At 43.3% G+C, this 23,805-nt stretch overlaps 1 protein-coding gene across 10 annotated transcripts in view; it reads left to right on the top strand.

Annotated features, from left to right (window-relative positions):
• KANK1 (KN motif and ankyrin repeat domains 1) overlaps positions 1–17,932 on the top strand; it is a 132,472-nt gene extending 114,540 nt beyond the window's left edge. For 8 of the 10 annotated variants that reach the window (XM_075080057.1, XM_075080058.1, XM_075080056.1 and 5 more), the window contains 10 exons: positions 2,432–2,650; positions 3,516–3,624; positions 4,843–5,052; positions 7,095–7,182; positions 9,025–9,072; positions 9,962–10,181; positions 12,827–12,969; positions 13,508–13,708; positions 16,194–16,292; positions 16,942–17,932. In XM_075080057.1, coding sequence (XP_074936158.1) covers positions 2,432–2,650; positions 3,516–3,624; positions 4,843–5,052; positions 7,095–7,182; positions 9,025–9,072; positions 9,962–10,181; positions 12,827–12,969; positions 13,508–13,708; positions 16,194–16,292; positions 16,942–17,004 — 1,400 coding nt within the window. In that variant the 3' untranslated portion in view covers positions 17,005–17,932. The remainder of the gene's footprint in view (positions 1–2,431; positions 2,651–3,515; positions 3,625–4,842; positions 5,053–7,094; positions 7,183–9,024; positions 9,073–9,961; positions 10,182–12,826; positions 12,970–13,507; positions 13,709–16,193; positions 16,293–16,941) is intronic. The other 2 variants (XM_075080060.1, XM_075080066.1) reach the window with 1 other exon arrangement.
• Positions 17,933–23,805: the final 5,873 nt, after the last annotated feature.

Below are 23,805 nucleotides of genomic sequence, written 5' to 3'. Positions count from 1 at the left end.
GCACCTCCTCTTCATCGGAAGGCATGGGCAACATGCCCCAGATCCTGAGCTCAGTGTGGTGCTTCTCAGGCACTGAAGGATGAACCAGAAGAGGGAGCCTACCGAGATCTTGTTGCATCAGTGGCAGGTTTAGCTAGGGGGGAAGCTGTGAGGCAGGGGAGAAAAGTCTGCTACTGTCCTTCTTTCTCTCTGTTCTACCCTGCAGCTTCCTTCCCAGCTGTATCCCAGGACAGAAGGGAGACACCCGAGGAAGTTCAGACTCTGGCTTTGGGGGGCTGTGCATTGCTGGGGTGGGGGGGGGGGGGTGACAAGGCGTACCCAGGTGCCATCGGTTCAAGTCAGGCAGGACCCCTGCTCTGTCCTCCCAGAGCCCTGACGGCTGCCATCAGCTCCGCCACACAAAAGCCCACCTGTGTCCCAGGGACATGCTGTGGTTGTTGCAGCTGTCTTTGGAGGAGGACTGTAAAGAGACTGAGGGACTTCAGCTGACAGCAAACCCAGGCAGCTTCGGAGGCTTCGCGTGTCTCCACTGCTTCACAGCAGGTCCCCTCCGCTCCCTTCCCTGTGTCCTCAGTGGTGAGACTGGAGCAGAAGGGGTGACCTGGTAAAACCAGCCAAGGCAGCCACCACCAGCTGCAGTTGGAAGCAGTTACTCTGGTACTCTCTAATTGTAGCTGTCACCGCTCCAAGCGAGTGGAGGGAGAGGCGGTTTCCTTGTTTTTCAACTAAGGGAGATTAAAAATCACTGGGTTTGGCTTGGCACTCCATCACTTTGGCAGCTGTCTTCTCCTCAGCTGGCGGGTGAGGGATGGCAGTCACTGTCAGGAAGAGACCCAACCAAAGTCAGTCACCACTGCGAAGCGAGGAGAGGTGGGGAAGCAAGGGCAGGACTTCCCTGTTGATTTCCACAGGTGCGCATTTTGTGCTGACCATGTAGGTGTGTCTCTAGAAGGGTTGCTCCTGAATGGGGGGCAGTGGGGTGGCTGCTGCCCTCATCCCACGCTTCCATGAGAGGGCAGAAGCTTTTTGGCTATACCTGTAGTGACGTGGCTGTCAATACCCTGCTGTGTCCCTTTCCCAGCAGGCAGCTTCCCCCGTAGCTTGGAGAAACTGTAAGCAATGGGGGGAGTGGCAATAGGTCTTGTTGCTGGAGAAGGCGCATTGGAAATGCATGTGGGGTGGGACTCAGCTGAGAACTCAGAGACTTGGGTGGGAATAGGAGCAAAGAGGAGAAAGCTGCTGGGAAGTGACAACGTTTGGAAAAATCAGCCTCATTATGTCCTGTTACAGGAAAAAAAAACTAACTGGGGTGAAGCAAGAAGGGGGAAAGGCGGTCCACCAAGAGCAATAAAGATCTCAGCTGTATTTCTAAAAGTCAATGTTTGGAATTTATGTTACTACAATACGTTAGCATCCTGTGTGGCATGAGGAGGCTGTGGCTTAATTCTTTATAAATACAGAGGGAAAAAATTGTGGAGGCAAAGGTGATTGAAGCAAGCTTAGAAAGAAGTGATAGTGTTCAAAGTAAATTAAACACTGTCTCTTTTTTTCCCCTTGAAATGCTAGCAAGATTACTTAAGGAAGAATGTGTGTTTAAAAAAAGTGTTTCACAAACAAAAGCATTTGTTCAGCTTTGTAGAGCAGTCATAATAGCACAGCTGGAGGAACTCCAGGGGAATCTGTAAAAGCCTGTGCGTAATTAGCACTGCCTTTTAAACTCACAAAGGGAAAAAATGAGTGGATGCCAGCAAATCAGGAAAAAAAAATCTATAACCCAAACATTTGGAATTTGATTTGAATACAACTATTAGCTCAGGAAAATCCTGAAAATAATAAAAAAAAGAAATGCAGTGGGTGGGAGTTTATTGCAGTTGTCTCAGTAACTGGATAAAGTATATAACTTTTAGAATTAGAGAAATGCTGGCAAAAAGGGAAGTTTCCTGAAAAGTTTCTGCTTTCCTGGAAAATGCCTTTTTTTAAAAAAAAAAAGTAAGATTTAAAGGGCACTGCTCTTGCAGAAGGAAAATGCAGAGTCCATGAATCTGCTCTTCAGGCATGTCAGTGAGGAGCAGCTCAGCTGAGTCTGCCCTGAGCCAGGGAGGCAGGAGCTGGGGTCACTGTGCATACTGAAAGAGAAGGAAAAGGAAGGACCACTCCTTTCATCTGTTTTAAAGGCAATATCTTTATAGTTTTTCTTTGCATTGTATGATTTCATTGCAAGAAAAACAGCTTTTTAAAATTATTATTTTCTTAAAGCCATCACACCCTTTTCCTCTTGGATCCTCAGAAAAGAGTGTTATAGAGCACAAGTGTTGCCCTTTGGTTTTTTTCCAGTTTGGTTTGTTGGTTTTTTTTTTTCCCTGTTGATCACAGTGTTGATGGAAATGTTTTCATCTGACTCCTCTGTAATGCCTATTGTCTTCTCTGGCAGGTGCTACTTTGGAGTACATCCCTCATGGTCAACTTGCAAATGCCCACTTAACCTCAAATTTGCGAATGCTGAAGTTGGAGCAGGACATTGTGCCTGCTCAGGAGGAGAGGAAGACTCCCCTAGTGGAAGCTGTTCGGGGAAGGAAGTCCTTTTCTTCTCAGGACAAAACTCTCGCTCCAATTAACCTGACAGATGACCAGCTTGCCTCTGGCCTCTATGGTAATAACTGGCTCACATTCACCTTTCATCATGCTGATGGAATTTGAATATGAAATACAGTTAAAGGAGGTTTTCAGTGTTCTCAAAATTGTGAAAGCAGGGAAGGATGTGGCTACAGGGAAAATCACAGTGTAAGACCCTGTGTCTGTAGATAGTAGTTAGTTTTTAAGTGGCAGATTGTAGTGCATCAGTGAAATGACATTTTGTGTCTTCATAAGAAAAATGTACTGAGAGAGAAAGGGTTAATAAAATACTTTTTTTTTAAACTTAAATTTGTATTAATGTTTTACCTGTCTTAAGATTAAAGATTGCTTTGAAAGTTTTTTCAGCAAATACTAAAATCTAAAGAAACAGCCTTGACTGAACCTCCTCACCCTGCTGAATAGGTTATTGTTAGATGTGCTGTCTGTACTAATGTGTTAGTTTTGGCATTGAGCTGCTGTCATCTGACACCAAGAATTAATATTTTTGTAACAGAGCAGAGTAACCATTTCAACGTTAGAAGTCTTTCTCAAATAGCAAAGAAAAAAGAAATGTCTTTTCTTAAAGTTTTTTAAAGCATCATAAAGATTAGCAGCATGTTGGAAGACTGGAAAGTTAGGCTAAACTAGTTTTTCTGTTTCCAGAGTTGTTTTTGGAAGTGGTATTCTATATTTCCAATGTGCATCTCACACCATGACTGTAGGTATAAAAAAATTAGAAAGCCCAGCTTCAGTTGATATATTGTATATTTTATATATAAAATATATATTTTTAAAATATATTTTATATGTTTGTTTGCTTTGAAGAATTGTCTAAAGCTGCTGCAGTCAAAGCCGGCTACAGATTTGTACTGATATGCGTGGTTTGTCTCCCTTTTCAACAGTATGTACTAATAATGAAAACACACTCAAATCTATCATGAAGAAAAGGGATGGGAAAAAGGATTTGAGCAACACCAAGAAGAACCTGCAGTTTGTTGGCATTAATGGCGGGTAAGAGGCATGTCTCAAAAAAATCTGTCATTTTAGAACTTTCACAGTGGGAAGAAAAGGAGGTACCCAGGAGCCTATGCGTAGCTTTGGCCTGTCCGTCAGGCTGAGGTGTATCTGTTGAGTTTAAGTGTTGGAGGGAAGAACAAAACAGCTGAGCTCATCTTAATCCTCTGTGAACCTTTTGTGCTTGCAAGTAATACGTGGCATCAGTCTTGAGTACCTGTAGATTAGATTGCTGCCAAATTTAATGCAGGAAGATGAAAAAAACTCAGCCATGGGATTATTTCTCAGGCAATAAGTATTTTAATAAGGAAAACTGTAATACGTATTTGGCATCTGACAACTGCAGCATAGTGCCATAGAACAATACAGCAAGAGATGGTGTTGCCTAAGATTCAACTTTTCTGGCTTTGCGCTAGATAAATACAGAAACTACGCTACACAAATATAGAAAACAGTATGGAAAATTATCTGCTTTTAAGATATTACTTACCCTTGCAGACTGTTGCAAAGAATTTTGAAATGGTTTCACCAGTTTGTTTTTATATAGTTTTTCTAGGCCTTTCCTCAGATTAGTGTTTCTTCAGTACAAATGTCTTGTGTGGTATATAGCCTAAATATCTCAGTTACTTCATTTCATACGTATTGGCTAAAAGTATTATTACTTATAGTGGGGGAATGTTTATCACTCATAAATCACTCTTGTACATTATAAGAATAGGCTTAGTACATCAATTCATCAGCTGTTGTAGTTGGTGAGATAAGACAGTTAATTAGAATCAGCATTATAGTTGTCCAAGTCACTTATATTTCACCTAAAATATCAAAATGTTTTGGATTGTCACAGGAAAAAATGTTAGAATCGTGGCTGTTGTCTTCAGATGGGTTTGTTAGTTTTCCTGCTTATATCTGCCTAGTAAGGCAACAACACACTTTGCTCTGGACAAAGTAATTTCATTCTGGGGCTAAGGCAAGGTCTGACGGAGTGTTAAGACGTCTGTTTTAAAAAGGTTGTTCTTCTTTCATTACACCCTATACACATAATAATCACAGTGTCAGTTGGCAGTGAGACTCAGTTCAGTGAGTTGGAAAGGTTTCTGAGAGCAAAACAGGAGGACTAAGCCTTTGCAAGATGTTTTTCAACTTGCGCAGGCGGGTACTGACTGCTGCTGAATGGTGCTGAGCAAGCACCCCTGCCCCTGCCTGTTCTCTCCCCAGGTACGAGACAACGTCCAGCGATGACTCCAGCTCTGAGGAGAGCTCCTCCTCCGATTCAGAGGAGGAGTGTGAGGGCCATGTGTACCCCAACAGCCGGCACACAGAGGAGGGGCAGCCCATGTCCCACACACCAGAGGTCTGCGCTGTGGGGGCAGAGAAGGACAGCCCTCCACCAGAGTGTGAGGCCGAGGAGGTGGAAATCAGAGAGAGGTAGGCTGCTCGCCCTCTCCCGAGCACCTCTGAGTGCGTTACTGCTGCCTGATTGCCTTCTGTGGTCCATGGGCTGTGCCCGTACTGACAGAGAAAGCGCCAGCCCCCATCGCTGCTCGACTGCCTTCCACTTCCCTCTTCCTCAAGTCAGTAACCAGAAGCGGCTTCATGGCAAAGCAATCATGTGCGAGCAGGAAGAAGGCCTCAGAGGGTGTCCTTCCCAGCAGCTGACCCCAGCGGCTTTAAACGGTCCATTTATAGTGAGACCCAGGTGTCTCCCCCCAGCAGAGGCTGTACCAGGTCATAAACGTTTTGGAGCAGGCAGTGCCTTGTTAACAGACTGGTCTGTAAAACAGTAAGTAAGCAAGCAAATGAGTCTTGAACCATGCACACCAGGCCAGCAGCCTGCTGGGAGCGCATCTTCCATTTGTACCTTTCACAGCATCTCAGCCATGGCTGGTACTGCTTGGTAAGATGATGGGGTACAGCAGCAAAGAGGTTGTCCAACCCTGAGAGTATATACTTCATATGGATCATATACTATCATATCATTTAAGACTGCCATCATGCACTTGTTCAGTGTTTCATGTCTAAGTTACTTTTCAGATTGCTGGTAATGAGCTGTGTAAGATAGCATTTGACAAGCAAGGCTTTTTTTTTTTTTTTTCTTCCACAGGAGAAGCGACAGTGTGGTGAGTTTTTACTGGTTCTTGATTAGTGAATGGACAAAAGGAATCATAGATAGTGAAGGGATATGTTTACATGGCAGACATTTACAAGTGTGCTATCTTGGAAAATTATGTAAGTGGAATAATAACAGTAAATAAGCTAAGGCAAAACTAATATGTTTCACTGGAGATACAGCTTAGCATCAAACCTATCTGTAATTATCAACTGCTAAATAAAAGAGATGCAGAAATTCATAATTAAGGGTTATTTGTAGGCCTTGGAGCTGTGAGTTTTAAAGTGCCCTGAGCTCTATTTATACAGTACTGTAGTCTGTTATTTTACAAGTTGCAGAAAAAGATGGGGCAGTTTCTCAAAGTAGCTCTCTTAATTTATATTTACCCTGGCAAGGGGTGATGGTGAAGAGGGGCAGCAGGACAGCTTAAGATAGCCATGTGTACTTGAGGAGCATGTTCTTTGCAAGCTGGCTGCCCTGGCAGTGCCCTTGGAGGGGAAGAGGCAGGATGCATGGCCATGTGGGACCAAGTGTGGTCCATGCGGTGGTGGGCATTTCATTGCTTGGGAAGCACCAGCAGCTGGCTTGTAACACTGGAGGGCTAAAATGCCTGCCTTGCACACATGAGTGTGTTAGCCTCTCCGCTTTTTGGGAGAATTTTCCTGGAAAATTGCCATTATCCTCAGTGGCAGGTTGTAGGCAGAGGTGGTTGGCCACACCTTGCATGCCATATGGCGCAAGCATGGGCCTTCTTATTTTCAGCTGTTCCCTGAGTTTTTAAATTTGTGGTGTAAAGGGGCAGAAGTGAAAACATGAAGGGGGACTGGAGAAAGAGAGTAGATTTCCAGAGTAGACAGGATGAGAAAGTCCGTTTCTGGTGAGTGGGATAAAACAGGAGCCAGCCGGGATGCACTGCCTATTCCCTTTTGCACTGGTTAATTCCATTTCCGTCACAACTATTGGCATTTCCTCTTGTTAATCAAGTAGTCAAAGCACAGAGTATGTAATATATGCTCTGCAATCATACACCAGTAGGTGAGAATTTCCACTGGAAGCGTTGCCAAGTCTAAAGCACAGAAGTGATGCGTCGCCTGCTCTCTGTTCCCACTGCTCCTCCCGTGTACATCTGGGAAACACATTTTTCCTCCTCGTGGAGGTCCGCAGCTGCCGCCAGTGACTCTGCTCGCCATGGAGGGAGTCCCTGTGGAGAAGAGCTGCCAGAGAGGCTTCTGCATTGCAGAAGCTGATTGTTTTCCTGGAAGCATTCATTCCCACATGACTTTCAGAAAAGTAAATGTTTCTACGCTGAAACATATAGAGAAAAATTTAAATGCACTGTGTATTCTGCTGTCTCCCTCAGATACGAACTAAGTGAAAAGATGCTTTCTGCCTGTCATCTGCTGAGAAACAACATTGATGACCCCAAGGCATTGACCAACAAAGATGTGGTAAGCAATGCAGGGCAAAATTCTGTCTGAGCTGCAACGGAAAAACTTTAGGGAGGGATAACTTCTGCTTTTGCAGGACCAGCACTGCAGTGGCTAGGCAGAAGAGGATTTCATCTTTCTTGAAGGAGTCACAAAGTGCTTTTTTCTGTCAGGAGACTTTTCTCCAGAGAAAGTACTTGTGCTTTGTGTGCTGGTCTGTGTCGTGCCAAGGCACACACATAAAAATAGTAACATGAAAGTGCAGTTTCAACACATCCGTGCATTCTCGTGTTGTTTTTGTAAGTGTTGCTTTAGCACTGATGTGGGTGGCTCTCAAGCCTTGCGTTAAGAGACTGCACAGGGTGAGGACCCTGTTTCTTCCCATGACAAAATCTCAGAGTCTGTTCTGAAACTGAATGTGCTCTGCCTCCTTCTGAGCATAGGGATACTGTTTCTGTCTCGCTTACTGTGCTGGTAGCTTTTATCAGTGCAGCAGGGAGTAAGGATTCTTTGTTAATACTCAGTCTCAAGAAATAAGGTTGTATTTGCTTCATATAGGAATTGCCTATATGCCTCATATAGAAATCGCCTATGCTACTCTGTGAGGGCAATATGAAAGCAAAGGAACACTGTTTAGCGATATGAAATTGAATTTTGCATTTGTTACGTTTGTGAGGTGATGAAAAAGGGAACAAGACAGTGCTAGTCTCCTTTAACATAGAGCATCTGCAGCTTCTTAGAGACAATAATATTGTCTGTAAGACAGACAGAAGTATTGTCTGTGTCCAGTTCTGACATTAGTGGTCTAGCGAATGTTTTGAGAAGTTGTTTAGCATAGTTGTGATGGGTAGTTTTTAGTCCTGTGTGACAGTCTTTCAGCAGTAGTTTAGGCATTCAAACAACAAATGCTTCAGGCCCAGTCAGACTTGAGAGTGTCAAAAATGGCATAACCAGGTGATAATCTCTGCCCTGTTAGTGTAATTTGAATTTACATGTTTCTGTTTTGTGCTTTAAGTGTTTGCCAGCAGAAGTGGTGCTTTGTATCTGAAAACTGCAGACTAATCTTTTTCTCTGTCTTCTGATAAAGAAGTCGTGTCCAAAAAGGGTAAACTTCAGTATATATCCATATAAGTTGTCCCAGCCTCTTCCGGTATACTCAGATCTTGTAGCTGCTGTTTATGCCAGAAAGAGCTGTGGAGTGCTTCTTTTGGGATATGATAGATTACTTTAATTTAAAAAGTGTACCATTTACTTAATAATGTGTGTGATATTGTGACTGTAAAAACAATTTCTTAGTGGTACTTTGCACTCAGCAGTGCCTAAAATAAAAAAATTGTGCCACTTTATGATTACTTTTGTGTTTCAACTCTGTATGTTCACAGTACACGTGGTCTCTTAACTCAAATGGTTGGACCTTCTAAGTTTTTATTGTAGTAGTACTGATGTAGAACATGCTGTAGATATGTATATGCAGTACTGATATGTGTAGAATATTTTCCCTTTACCAGACACGGGCCCCCTCTAGAACTACTGGTACAGGTCCTCCGTGTTTTCCCTGCAGGCTAGAGAAGTGTGCTGAGTGTCTTCTCTGCAAAATTTTCCTTGAACTTACTGGCCACCTTGCAGGTGGAGGTTTATGAGAAGAGAAGGACATGGTGGTCCTTCCAAGTTAGGGAAATTGTCTCAGAAAGTCAGAGGTGGTGGTGATGGCAGGAGCCCCCTTGGCTCACAGCTAGATCTGCTCTACCTACATTGTTCCCAACAGACAGTTACCTCGCCTAAGAGGCTCCTACCCCCAAACCCTCAGTCCATACCAACAGGAAAGTTTATCCTGAATGTCTAACCTGCATCTTCTCATTGCAGCTAAAATCCCTTATTACTACAGCCAGCCATCCTGCAAGTGAACAACAGGTTCGTTCTTTTCTCACTGCAACAGCCTTTTGCACTGTGAAGATGTTCCAGTGTTCCTTTTCCCAGTTGTTCTTTCAGCAGAGAATCTGCAGTCCTTCCTGTCTGTCCCATAGGTCATGAAATCTGTCAGATTTCCTTGGCTTCTAATAATTCTCACTGCTCACCTTTGAAACCGTTCAGCCAAATCTTTCTTGTCATTCAATGATTGGACCAGACAAGGTAGTCCAGCTCTTGCCTTCACAGGGCTAGGCAGAGAGAAGTGACTGCATCACATGCCATGCAAGCTATAAATCTGTTTATTCACACCAAAACAGTATTTCATCATCCTTTTTCATTACAGTGTGATGTTATTGACTCAGGTTCAGCTTGTTATCCTCTGTAATGCCCAACTCTTCTCCTGCAGAACTACTGTCCAGCCATTTCTCCTATACTTTGTGCATTTGATAATTCATGCCTCGGGATTGGGCCTAATGCTGTTGTTTTAAGTCCCTGAGAAGTGCGTGTTCCCACTGCTCTTAGTCTTGGGTTGATCAGTGGTTTATGAACTTAGTTAAGTATTTCAAGGAAATGGTTACTCCAAATCTTCTTTACATTCACCAGTATTTGATGCCCATTAATTCTGGGGATAATCTCATCCTAAAATTCTATGCCCTCAGAGGTGAACCATTCCTGAAAATTGGGTGAAATGAGAGGAGGTAAACAATTGGTGTTTTAAAGAGGGGTTCAGTTAGAGGGGAAGCTTCAGTCTGTACATCTTGTTTGTGAGCTGAATGCTTTCTTCCCACATTTGACTAAAAAAGGCTTGACCTCCTGCATCGCTGACTTGTGGGATGGAAAATCCTTTAAATAGATTGCCCATATGTAAATTTTTCTGTCTTGGTTTTGGCAGAGGTTTTGTTTAAATACCATCCAGCACGAGTGGTTTCGTATCTCAAGTCAGAAGTCAGCTGTCCCTGAAATGGTTGGAGACTATATAACTGCTTTTGAAGAGATTTCCCCTGCTGTCCTCAGACATATCATCAACATGGCAGATGGAAACGGAAACACAGCTCTGCATTACAGCGTCTCACATTCTAACTTTGAAATTGTAAAGCTGCTTCTGGATGCAAGTAGGTTGACTTGTTTGCATTTTTTTTTAAATTATTTTTGGGGTTTTTTGCAGTCCTGGGGGGTGGAGTTCTTGATGAGCAAGAGGTCAAGATTGGACTTCTTCCAACAGCTGTTTTAACTGTTAACAGTGACATGGTGCTCACTTGGGTAGTCTAGAACCCTTGTTTCAAGTACTAGCTTTGGAGGTGGTGGTGATGGCTCCTGAAGAAGTTATAAAAGCACTCAAGTAAATTATATACAGAATTGACTAGTGTTTGGGACAGATAGGTAGATCCCCGACTCTTGGACTGTAGTCCAAGTTCTGCAGCACAAGCCTCCAGCAGTTCTCTCTGGAGGCAGCACAGCTGGTACTCAGCCAAAGGTAGGGTGCTGGTAGAGCATTTAGGTGCAAACATCCACGTTAAACATTCAAACTAGTCTAGCTTTATCTTACAAGAGCAGTACAGAAGCTTTTTCTGGCTACCACCTTGGCACTTCTGTCCTGCTCTCCTGAAAAACTGGAGCAATATGTGGCATTCTGCCATATAGGAGCATTTACGTGATCCTTGAGCAATGTGATGATGCTTCATTTAATTGCTTTTGTTGTTGTTTCCTTCTCTCAATCCCCATGCTGCACGCATGCAGTGAGGGTAGTGGCAGAGAGGAGACTCCAGAGCATCTGCTCTGTACATCCACTGAGCCAGAAGGCAGTCGGCAGAAGGCATCACAAGTTGGAGCTTGTCCTAGGCAGGACGCAATCTCTTTAAGCCTAGTTTTGCTCCCTGACTGAAGTTTTTTTCCCTAATCTAGTTACAAAAGCCGTCACGGTTGTGAAGTGTAACTAGACCAATGACGTGTCTGGAGTGTAAGCCTAGCAATATTTATAAATCCAGAAGGGTAACATCAGATAAACAAGGGCATTATCATTAATTATCAAATCTCAGCTTTGATAACCCAGAAGTCTTTCACTGCAAAGACTTCCTCAGCAGGAAAGCACTTTGAAATCTGTGGTCCTGTTTGAAGGCAGCCTGTTGGGAAGAGTGAGTCATGGTGGGAGAATGTGGAGAATGTCAGAGGCACAGTGAAATGCAGCAGGCTGGCTCTGCAGCAAGGCAGAGGAGAGTGGGGAGGAAGCTGCCCCTCCGCTCCCCTGGGTATCTCAGGGTAGCATGAGCATGCTCACCTGTGCTGAAGTCAGGATTGCTGTAGTTTACGGTAGCTGGTGTATTCCTGTGAAGATGGTGGGTTATAACTGTAAAATCCAAGAACTGTGACTAGTACCAGGTGTGCAGGAGCATGCTGCGCATGCCAGCACTTTGCAAACAGGCAAATTCCTTCGGGTTTTGACCGTCTCCCTCTGGACCATGTTTAAATGGTCACTGCAGTCAACTTTGCAATGTGTTTATATTACAGGCAGATTCTTGGTCCAAGAGCTCCATGTCTGTGAGTTTGGTGGGAAGAGCAGATGAGACAAGAGACGACTGTGTTACCAAGAGGACAAATAGGAAAACAGCTCATTAGCTATTAGCTCATTAGCTATATAGAAAAGGAGCTGAAATGTGACTTCCTCAGAAAACGCACCTCTGCTGAAGTAGTCTAGTCAGGGTAGGACAGCATCACTTCCAATAGTTATTCATTACTCATGAAGTAATGCATGTAACAGAGTGTTATGTTCCGTGGCTTCTGAAAGTAAGGTTGGGCTACTGGTTATAAGGTAGCATAGGTGATGTCTGTGGAACATGAAAAAAATGTGCATTTTCTTACATCTGCACTTGTATTGCTTCTGCAATGTTCTTTTCACTTAAAGAAAGGAAAGCCTTTGGCAATAAATCTGAAGAATTTCCTGAAACATTTTTGCTTGTTACGATAGCTGTGATGCAATTTAACCCCAAGTCTAGAGATAATGTTTATGTAAGTCTGAGTCCTTGCTTTCCAGTACAAAAAGCACACTGAAAGCCCCACTGCCTGGTAAACTAATAAGCCCTGCTGGATTTCTGCAGAATTTTAGGAACAGAGACAGACTGGAGGTTAGACTTGAACAAAAAGGAGAACTCTTGTCAGCTGCTGGCACTAGTGAGAGGACTTGACTGTATTTGTTCCCAGAGTGCTATTGTTAACAGTCAAATACTCTGTAGAGCTGGAAACTGTCTTTAATTGAAAGGTTTTTTTCTGCAGCTCCAAAACATGACACCAATTACAGGAAGATGTTTGTGCTGAGGAGAAACAGCATTTCCACTGACCATGTTGCTGGGCTGTTTTTGTTTTGCAGTGTGGATCCCCTCAGGAGAGGAGCTTAAAGACTCTCCTGATGGTATTCCTGGGGTTCAGATCCATGACCCCGACGGTCATGTAAAATTTCAGACCACTTGCTTTTACAAAAGAAAAAAATGCACAAAGCAAGCCCTAAATCATGACATACAGAATGGCTTTGTGCTCTCCTTCATGTTGCATGCATAGTAGAAGAGAATCCTTTTCTTTCTCAGGCTCAAGAGCACCCCTGTTTATTTTTTTTCTTCTCCACTTTCCCTTGAATTGCTCCCATTATGAGAGTAATTGCTGCCTTCTCTTTTTATAGGCTACTCTACTAACAGTTTGTTCAGTTCGTTAGCACAATTGCTGCTTTTTGAGTTCCTTCTTCCAAAGAAATTATCTCATCCCTCTGCAGATGTCTGTAACGTAAATCATCAGAACAAGGCCGGCTATACCCCCATCATGCTTGCTGCGCTTGCAGCTGTGGAAGCAGAGAAGGACATGAGGATAGTGGAGGAACTGTTCAGCTGTGGGGATGTGAATGCTAAAGCCAGCCAGGTCAGTCAAATGGTTCACAAGACGCTGTTCGTACTCCTGTGGCTTTTTATCTTTCCTTCCACGCTCCCACCCCTGCTCCGTTGATTTATCTTTGCACATGTTCACTCTCACCCTCTGCGGTCTTTCATGTTTGTGTATATGTTTTTGATTGCTTTGTACAAAATGGAGCAGTGGAAGGACAGTTGAGTCTCATGTCTGGGTCTCTCCTAAAAATGAAGACTGAATATTATACGAAAGAACCATTAATGAATTTTAGGCAGCATTTACAAATTCTGCACCATTTAGTTCCTTCCAAGGAACTCCAGATGTCTGGAAATAGATCCAATATCTTCCTTTAATTTAATAAATAGCTATGTGAATGTGGGATATGTTATGCATAAAAGGTATTTAAATAATGGCAAGCTAAGCCTTGAGAGTGCTGTATAAAACAACACTTTTTTTTAACCCCCAGAAGCGGAGTGCCCAAAAAAATAAGTGTGCATGCTTTGGCACTGATGGTCTGTGTGGTGATTTAGGTTTTCCTCTTCTTTTCATGCAGGCTGGTCAGACCGCACTGATGCTAGCTGTGAGTCATGGGCGGATAGACATGGTCAAAGCTTTGCTGGCCTGTGGTGCAGACGTCAATATCCAGGACGATGAAGGCTCTACAGCACTGATGTGTGCTAGTGAACACGGACACGTAGAAATTGTCAAACTTCTGCTGGCTCAGCCTGGGTGTAATGGCACCCTGGAGGACAATGTGAGTTGCCGTTCCAGAATAGTGCTTCACCAGATAGCTTCTCCACTCTGGAATGTTTTTCTAATTCAGTGTTTTTTGATGCAGTGGAGAGCTGCTGAAATCTACTTATGTGAATCTCTGACTCAGAGCACTAAAGTACCAAATGCATGAATCCTCTGCTTAGTGGCAGCAAGGGCTATGATCAGTTGGCTAGTATCTCTGCTTTCCTAACAGACTTACCTAGTAGCTATATTTGTGGTTAGCTGTAGGTGTGCAGTGGCCAGAAGAGGTAAACCATTTGCTAGCTCATGGTAAAACATCGCTTCTCACGTTACTTCCCCCTTTCCTGGGAGTCTCCCAGTTTTCAGTTAAATCACCAGGTAAGGTCCTGACGGCCTTGCTGTATTGATTTCTGTGTCCATGGCAAACATCAGCCCTAAAGTTCTCTTCACAGGAAGTTCACACAGTATCTACACTATGACTTTCGAGATTACAGGTTTGGTCTCAGTCATGAAGCTACATTGTCCTGGCAATAAACAGATACAGGCTGTGACTTCAGTGCCAAGTGAGACACATGCATATTTCTTGTTTGCAAGGTTCATTGCAGCCTACACTGTCAACAGACAATTTGATCTGTAGACTTCTCAAGCTTGAAAATGTTGACTTAGGTGGTTTTTTGCCAGTACCGTGTTCTTGTCAGCAACATCACTTCTTGGGTACGTTTCCATTCTTCCCATTGCTTTCACCTACTGGGACTGAAACAGAGCCTGGATTTGGGATTTGGGAGGGCAGTGGGTGGTTTTTTGTTGAAGCTGTTGCAGAAAGGCAGAGTCATCGTTTCTGTTCATTCATATATCTGCTGTAGGAGACAGCTCAGTTGCCCAATGGTGCTAGCAGTGTGTAGCAGCTGGCCTGAGGGGAAAATGTAGGAAGGCCTTGGTGTAACAAACCCTTTTGGGGGCAGTCTAGGTTACTGCAGCCTGGGTGCTGTTAGCACAATAATTTGTCTTTATGGGGACATGACACTTAACTATTCCTGTGTGCAGTTTGATACTGTTTCCCAAGCACAGCTTGTCTGCCACTGATTCATTTTATAACGGGTTTGTCTGTGCTGAGAGATTATGAGGTTTTTAGCGTTACCCTAGCTGTTCTGAATGTGACAGTGATGCTTTTCCAGTCAGCATGATCAGTAGTAAGCTGAGCTTCATCCTACTGATGTGTGCCCCTCTGGCAGTGATTCAGCATCTCTTTTAAGAGCTTGACTTTTCCTGGTGTTGACTGTGGAGTACTTGTTGTACATTTGCAGTGCATTATATTGCACTGTAGTGGACAGCTCTTCTAGCTCCCTGTCTGCTCTGGACAATTATGTATAATCACTCCCTGTAGTCTTGTAAGAAGACTTTCTATTTGGATGCTGACCATAGTGACCCATGCTGGAAAAAGGGTTTACAGTCCCCTTAAATTGGTGCTGACCTGTCGACTACCAGTGCTACAGCAGTGGCTGGAAAACGTGCTCCATTCAGAGACAGCAGAAGAGGCGATCCCTATGCGAGGACGTATCAAATACTCGCATTATGGTGGAAACTTCTGTGCACAACAGCCAAAAGCCAGGCTGCGCTGCCAAGCAAGCCACTGTGAGATTTGTGCCAAGGTTGTAGCTGCCTGCCTTATAATTTAAAAACCATTGAAGAGCAGGGGGATTGTAGCCATGTGATGCACCAATTTCAGGAAGGGAAGGAAGCAAGGAAGGCAGAGTTGGGCGTGTGGCTGCTTCATACAGTTGTGCCCCTCTGACAGCTCAGAGGTTCATTTCGCAGGTGGTCTGACATCTGCTTCTTCCTGTACCAAACATGGTCTACAGGGAAACCAGTAGTTCAATGTATTACCCTTTAGGCAAAAGCAGTCTTTGCTTCTAGCAGCCTCAACAACTGTGGTTTCTGAAACGGTATCTTCTGAGAAACATACGTAACGGTATTCAACCAGGAAAGTCTGGGTTTTTTGTAGTTAGACTTCCATCAGGTTGGAATTATGAATGCAACTGCTTTTAGTGTTAATGGGAGCTATAACACCACAATTATCATTATAACACAGCAATTATGATATTTGATTAGCATTTTTCCCTCCCTTCTCTTCCACTCCTCACTGACATTGTAGTTTCTCTCAGACAGACCAATCTTCTGAAATCACTAGTCTTACACAGCACTACATGTAACGTTATTGTGATAATGGCATGCTCATTCTTCCTCAGCAATAATCGAGACTCCTCATTGAGAGAAATTATGAGGCCTCTGACAATTGGACTACCTCATAAAACAGCAGTGCAAGGCTTATTGTCACTTAATTATAATAAAAGAAATTAAACAAGACTCTAAATTAACTCAACTGTCTGTCTGAGCAATGGCGCCTCCACTTCGTAACTTCCTTGTCAGTGGGCTGATGGGGCTTTTAAAAGGTCTGTTAATGCACACAAGCACCGATTATCTTATTCCTTCTTTTATTCTCTCAGGATGGCAGCACAGCACTTTCAATAGCCCTGGAAGCTGGACATAAGGACATAGCGGTTCTCCTTTATGCCCATGTCAACTTTTCCAAAACCCAGTCACCGGTTAGTACGCTACCTTCTGCAGTCTACATTTTAACATGCTGCTCCTGAACGTAATAGTAAAACAGAAACAAAAAAATGACAACACCACCCCCTTCCCTGGCAGCTGTACAGCCGTACGCCACATGATTTTTCAAATTTATTCACAGGATAACTTTTATGCTGGTAAGTGAAATGTACATTTTTTGAATATAGGTTGTCTGCAGAAGGCTGAACCCTGGCTGAAGGATACCTCGTCCTCCCTTTTATCTGGGGGTGAAGGTAGCACGCTAGCAAGGTTAACTGACTCTGGCTAGTGTGCAGAGGTGCTGTTGCATCATTGTAATGCTAATTATTGACCTAGTCACCAAAACACAGCTGTTTCTGGAGTTACAGCTGTCCTAGGTGTTCTGGCAAACGTCCACCTGCTCTCTGAGCCCTGACTCACCCTCCTGATAAGCCATTGCTAAACATTTCACTGTCTAAACAACATGCGCTCAGTTAGTAGGCTGTATGACAGCTGGCACTGTTCTTCCTAAAATGAAAAAAACCTGAAAGATTAATAAGTGCAATTAAAGGCAAGGGATTGAACAGAGTGCTTGTGAATGCTGTGTTCTTATTCAGCTGGCTGGAGTAATTTCCCTTTGATTAATCATTCTTTCCTCTTTTCTAGGGCACTCCTAGGCTAAGCAGAAAGACGTCTCCTGGTCCCACCCACAGAGCCACGTTTGAGTAATAGTGCATGAATATCTGTACAAATCTCTATGCCATCTTTAAGCTGCTAAATGTTACTGTTTTACTGAGACAGATACTGAATGTAATTGTCTTGTGCCTGAACTCACCAGCAAAGTGAAAGCAGAGATCTAGTGCTAAAGATAGAAAAAACTGTAAACTTGAAGCAAACGTGTAGTTAAGTAACGCTCAGCTTAGCCAGAACTGGTTCTTTTGCTCACCTACTCATCTTTCCGTACACTGACACACATCCTGTTTTTCTTCGCTATAGATTATCCTTTCCTATGTTACGTGCAGCCTCAGACTTCTAAAGCTATCCATGCAGGGGTATCCTGGTGGCTTGGTTTTAATCATTCTAAAATATATCTACTGTGCCTAGACGTTACCACAGTAACCTTTTCATAAATTTCATTCCAATGTGATTTTAATATTTTTAATTACTTTGAAATTCAGAAATTGCAGTTGCTTTTATAGTCAGCTCCGTGGATCTTGAGCTGGTGGGTGAATGGGTAGGTATTGGGGATAGAGCCTCTTGTCAGGTCTGAAGTTCACTACGTAAGTTGTTGCTAACTGGGGATAATGTATAACTTTTTATATGAAAGATACTAGTATCTATAAAATTAACTCGCACAGTATTTTCAACATTTTATATTCCTTAATAATTAAAAACTACATGAAGAATTACATGTCCTGTTACCATATTTTTATTAACTGTGTCAGTCTATAAGCTCCATACATGTTTGTTTATTGGAGAGTAAAATTAGAGGTACCAGCTGTATATTCCCCTTGGTGGAATTGAGTGTAGTTCTTGGTGCATATTTATGGAATGCTATTTACCTTGTCACATTCACTTTAGTCATGTGTATTGAAATGTTTGAAGTGCCTTAGACTCTTGCCATATTTTCAGAATAAAATTCCATTATGCTGTTTTACTCCTCTCCTGTTTTACCTGTGATTTGTCATCAGCCAGATATGCTGCAAATTACAGCTGCAGAGGCAAAACAGGATAGATTGGTAAATTGAGGTGGGTAGGACCGGATAGCTCATGCCTTGGGGGTTGCTGATGTGAACAGCGTCAGTGCCCAAATTAGCTTTTTCCTGCTGACTGGCAGAGTAAAAAGCTTCGCCCAAGGTGAACTGCCTTCACTGGTCTGGCACTTGCCATGAAGGTTGAACCCCTTGCTGTTTGGGAGAGAAGTGGCTTCTCTCTTGGCCACATACAGCATCATGGGGAGGCACCGAAGGATGGTGTTCAAGCAGCTTGACCTAGCTTTCTGCCAAGTAGTTACCAACTGAAATAAAAGCCTTTTGAGCTTTATCTTCTGAACAATCCTCGCAGCTTGGTGAAGGGGGATGCTTTTTAGATGGTACTAGAGCAAGTCCTAAGCTATTGCCTCCATACCCTCGTCAGTTCAGACCTATCTGATGAGACAGATAAACACACTTAATACCTTCCTTCAAGGGACTTCCTTCACTTCTGTTCCTCAGCGTCCTTCCTCCTTGCTTCCCAAAGTCCTTATCAAACAGCTTTTCCTTCATAGTCCCTTTGAAATAGGGACTCACTGGAGCCATTTTCATCCCGCTTGGCCTGCTTGGAGCTGGTGGCCAGGAGTTGGACTTGATCCTTGTGGGTCCCTTCTAGCTCAGGACATTCTATGATTCTATGATTCTCTGTCAGAGATGGTTTGGTCCAGCTCTGCAGGTACTGCGTTATACGAGTGCCAGGCTGGTACCTCAGTGCTAGGGAGTGTCCCTGGGCAAAGGGCAGGTGAAATCTCTCTGCTGGGGGGGACATGTCTTAACATAGCAGTTCCAAACAAGCCACGGCTCCCACCTTGAGGTCAGTCAGTTCTTACTGTTGCACACCGCTGGCCAACTTTTTTTTCTTCTCAGCCGTCACTTAGCATCTAATTTTGTGTGGATGCTGTCTCACCTGGGTCCTACCTGCTAGGACCTAGAGGTAAGTATGTCACCAACTTGCAAAATTACTGTGAAAATAAGGTCTTTCTGACACCAGGCTGATGGCAAACAGCAGCAGCAGCAGAAAAAAAAAAAAAAAAAAAAGGGAAAAAAAATGCCCCTTGCTTTGCCAGCTGTGCTCAGTCAGAAATGGTGGGTGCAGGCTGTCCTGCGTAGGTGGGAGCTGAGCTGTGTCCTGTACGTGCCTCCACCGATGACCTGACACTTGGTCACACCCAGTGCATGACACCAGCGCAGACTTCCCAATAAATTCCATGTTCATTAAGGAGGAGGGTGGGTTTCTCGTTCAGCAGAATTAGGGCAAGTTGGATCTCCCCACTTTGGTCGTGGGCAAGAGAGGCTTTTGTTTCATTTTCAGATCTGTTGATCTGCCACCTCTTGCCACAGGTCGAACACCTGTCTGGAAAGCAAAGGTAACATAATCTGTTCTCATCTTTATGAGTTTAAAACACACACAGGGTACTGGAGTTAAAGCAAGCTGATGAAAAGGAGAAAAAAGATGACTCCTTTATTATCTCTGCAGAACTTATTGTAATTTTACAAAAAAACAGTTCACTTATTTATACATGCTTGCCTGTATCTAATGGATAAAATTCTTGTCTAGTGGAGAGATGTTATATTGCAGGAAAGTATTTGGATCAGGGACAGGCTTCTACTATAATTTTTACCAAGAATATAATTTTTATTTAGCACTGGTTTGACCAAAAACAGTCCAGTTGTGCCTTCTTAAGGAGGTCAGTAATCATACCTCTAACTCTGGCTTGTATCTCAAGACAGTGGTTTTAGGTAGTCCTGCAAGGAGCAGGGAGTTGTATTTGATGATCCTTAGGGGTCCCTTCCAACTTGAGATGTTTTATGGTTCTGTGATTTTATGACAGCAGTTTTAAAGCCTGTAGATAATGCTGCAAAGTCTGTCGTTATGTTAAAGAGTACACTGAGCTGTCTGACAATGTCCTCTTCAGCAGTGCTGTAGGAGATACCTTAATTAGCAACATGTCCAATAGATCTTTGCCCTAAAAATAGTTTTTTAAACAGTAATCTTTGTTGCTGCACTACTACATTGCTACTGACCTTCATTTGCACACACTCGTACATACTGTAGCCTGAGGCTAAAAAAAAATAATTTTTAAATGCCTGTGAATTTAGCTTTTCACAGCAGAGTGCCATGACTGTTGTTTTCTGGGCTGGCACAGGTCCCCATCTCTCCCTCCACAAATCAATGGGAGTCCAGGGAGTGCAGCTGTCATGGAAGGGTTTAAAAAAAGTGGTCGGCTTAGGTAACTAATGATACATGGAGAGTCACCAGATGTACTTTAATACTTTTTTTTTTTAATTTGGAAAAAAGCATAAGAAGAGGAATGAGGAAATAAACATCCCTTCCTTTTTTCCTCCCCCAGCCCCCATAGAGAATTGGTATATCAGAAACCAACGTATTAGGGGTTAAATTTTTCTAAGTGATTGCATTGCTTTATAAAGGCCTTGACTGGCAGAAGTCTGGGGAGGAATCTGACCCTTTCAACAGCACACAAGAGTCAGGTTATGCAACTCAGACTTCCCAGATTTATTTAGATACCATTTTCCTGGTAAGCAAAAGGGTTGACCCAGAATTGGCCTCCTAGAGCTTTAGAAAATGTTAGATGAGGCTGTGGCCTCAGCAATACTGTGCAATGTTCTGTTTCTTCCCAAAAGCTCATTGTCTTGGGTTAAAATGCTTTACAAAGGAAAAGTGCCCCCAGTTTTAGCTGTGTGATGAAGTGGTCCATTGTGGTATGCCATGTCAGGAAGGTTGCCAAAAGCACCAACAACTTTGGGTGTGTTGGTGGATATAGGTGAAAAGTACAGAATAAACTGACTATTTTACTGAAGTCACTGAATGTCATTTCTGGCCTAAAATCCTATTAGGGGAGACTTAATGGATTGAGCAGTTAAAAAAATTAAAAAAGAAAAAAAAAAATAAATTACTTCCTTTAGTGTTTTGTTCTCTTGGATGGCCCTCCTGTCTCCAAGAGGTTGATACCTGAAGCAGTTCACACTGTGGAAGTGCGGCCCTTTCCCAGGAAATAGTTAAGAGGTTCCCAAAAGCATTTGTATCCATAGATGCCCTCTGCAAGCCAAGATTAATTCTACCTGCTAATGTTGGATAGCATTTATCACAGGTGCTGGGATTAAGGGGTTTACCATGCATACCACCTCTGAACTGAGCTCCCCCTACACACTCTCCCTGGCATTTGTTTTTCAGTTCAGATCAGATGATGATTGACTCTCAGTATATCCAAGTATGATGTTGTCATCACCTTTGAACTCTGACTGTCAGTGAATGTATAAAAGCTCTGGCACTTTTTCAAGACTGTAATATACGTCACTGTCTTTTTCCAGTTATACTGTCATACATTAAGTGAAGCTGCCACTTATAATCACCCTAAGAGGCAAGGGTTACTGGTACCAAGTTTTAAAATGATGGAAATACCCAACACAGTATTGATGTAAATGCAATGACTGAAGAAGGCATTTTTGCAAGATGTACTTTCAGAGGTTTTAGCTTCTTGATACAGCTGGAAGAACTCAAGTTATTCTAGAAATAGCTTTTGTGTCGGTTTCTCCTGGTGTCTCATACTTTTGGCTGAGAAGTCTGACTGCTCTGGGTCCAGTTCAGCCATGGTGTGAATAATGCAAGGCTTGGCGTTGATCCCTGACACACAGGACTGGCTCTGTTTACTGGGATGGAAACGGCCCAAAGGCTACAGACGTCGTCCTGCCTTTGAAAGGCAGCATCAGAGCTGGCCAAAACAGCATTCATGCTCTTACTGCAGCTGCAAGCAGCCCTCTTCACTGGGCTCTGTGTTTGCATGCGGGTCTGTACGCTTCTTCCCTTCCTGCTCTTGTGCTTGCATCTGGGTCCACCGAATGAAAGCTTAACTACAAGCATTTCCTCGCTAAAAAGAGAGGTTTTCAGATGTTCAGTTCACATGGGGATGCTTGGGCCTGCCTCTGAGAGCCTGATGTGGGACAAGGGACAGCGGTAGAGGTGAAGGAGACATGTTGGAAAACGGGCAAGGAGGATTTTACATTAAACACTCTTAGAAATGGCCACAATGAGATTAGAGGAAAGGGGCAACCAGATTCAGGTTTGTTTCATATTTCAGTTGGTAGAACTTTCAGTAGAACTGAAAGTACTAGCCTTTGCTACTCACAGACTAAGGCAATGCCTAGGGAAGTAAATTTTAAAATTCCCGCCTGTTTCACTTCACTTTTGCTGTTGTGTCTCTGCGCATGCATATGCTGAACAGAAGTGCCTGGTTAGAGCTGAGCTACCCGGTTGCTGTCTTCTTCTATCAGTTGCTCCATTTTCTGCTTGGTTGGTATGACATCATCCAACATATCAGTACCTCATCTCTTCTCAACAAGTACCACGGGATAACAAAGAGCTGTTAAGGAGCGGTAAAGGAGCTGTGGAACTGCATGCTACCTGCATTTGGGAACCTCTGTATAAGATACTATGCAGGAAATATTATAACAATTTTTTTTTTGGTGAAGATTATTGTAACAACTTCTTAAAGTTGTTTGTAAAATGGCATGTCTGTTTTCCTGCCTGTTTTTTAGGCAATGGGAACAAAGCATGTGAGTAAATCATGCTAGAAGTGGTACTGCCTTATGGCTGTATACATACATTGGTCAATATATCAGACGGTTCTTTATTACAGGTGATTAATGAACTCAGTGCCTCAAAACCTCTGTTGTAAGTGTCCTGCTTCCTTAATGATATGCACTTCCAGCTTTTCCTGCGAAAAGAGAAAGATAAGCATGTTTCCTCACACCCATGCACTCATCCCATGCATGATCTCTTAAGAGATCTCAGGAACAAGAAGATCATGAGGGGAAATGGGAGCCTTTAGGCGGTTGGTACCCGCTCTGAGTGCTTCTGCTGCGGCTTTTAAAAGGGGGGGTGGAGGGGGAGAGGGCCATGGGAGACAAGCCTGATGGACCTCTTTTCTCCCATCTACCATTTTACCCGCCTGCACTTTATTCCTCTGCCCTGTGCCGCTCAGCGAGCGGTAGTTTTTCCCCTTGGACACTTCTCATTGGGAACCACATCTGTGCATTTTCTGTTTGGTTAGCCAACACAGCCAGCACCAGCAAAGATAAATTGCCTTTTAAATGATTCTTGCTATACAAAACTGCCCTTCAAAGACCTCTACAGTGGAGACCTGTAAATAAGGGCATCATTATACCCTGCTTAAGCGTATTATTAAATACATTCAGCCATAAATAGCAGAAGTCAAACTCCATGTCCTTTAAGCACCACTACAGCCATTTGCAGGATTATTACTTGGATAACATAAGGGCTAACATTTATTTTCAAAGCAGTGCATGTGCTTTTGTATGATTTCTAAGTGCTGATCTGAGTGGAAGTAACAAAGAGCTATTTCTAGGAGATATACTAGTAATTATTTTCTTCAGCTTTTCACTTAATGGCTTTTGCTACTGTGCAGAAACAGCCCTTACTGCACTCTGCTTAGGAGCTTTGGCTAGCCACAGAGTGAAAGGGTAGCTCATGATCCCCCAGTGATACTGTCCTTCCTCACTCAGCCACCTCAGCTTCACTGAGATGAAGACACACCATTTCTTTTGTATGCTACAGTGAAGAGGCAAATTAATAAAGATCCTTCCCTACTTCCTGGGCATGGTATCACACCATTTTCTGAGGCATGAAGAGCCACCTACTGTCTCTGGCAGTTATCCTGAGGTGCCCTTGCATTGCTTTCGGGCATTTTTTGGGGCCAGAAGAGCAACTTTTCTCCAGTCACAGATGAGTGAGAATTAGAGC

The sequence above is a fragment of the Phalacrocorax aristotelis genome, chromosome Z (genome assembly GCF_949628215.1).
Source record: "Phalacrocorax aristotelis chromosome Z, bGulAri2.1, whole genome shotgun sequence".
Classification (NCBI taxonomy): Eukaryota; Metazoa; Chordata; class Aves; order Suliformes; family Phalacrocoracidae; genus Phalacrocorax; species Phalacrocorax aristotelis.
The sequence above is the reverse complement of the archived record's forward strand: the minus strand, read 5'-3'. Positions and strand labels throughout refer to the sequence as shown.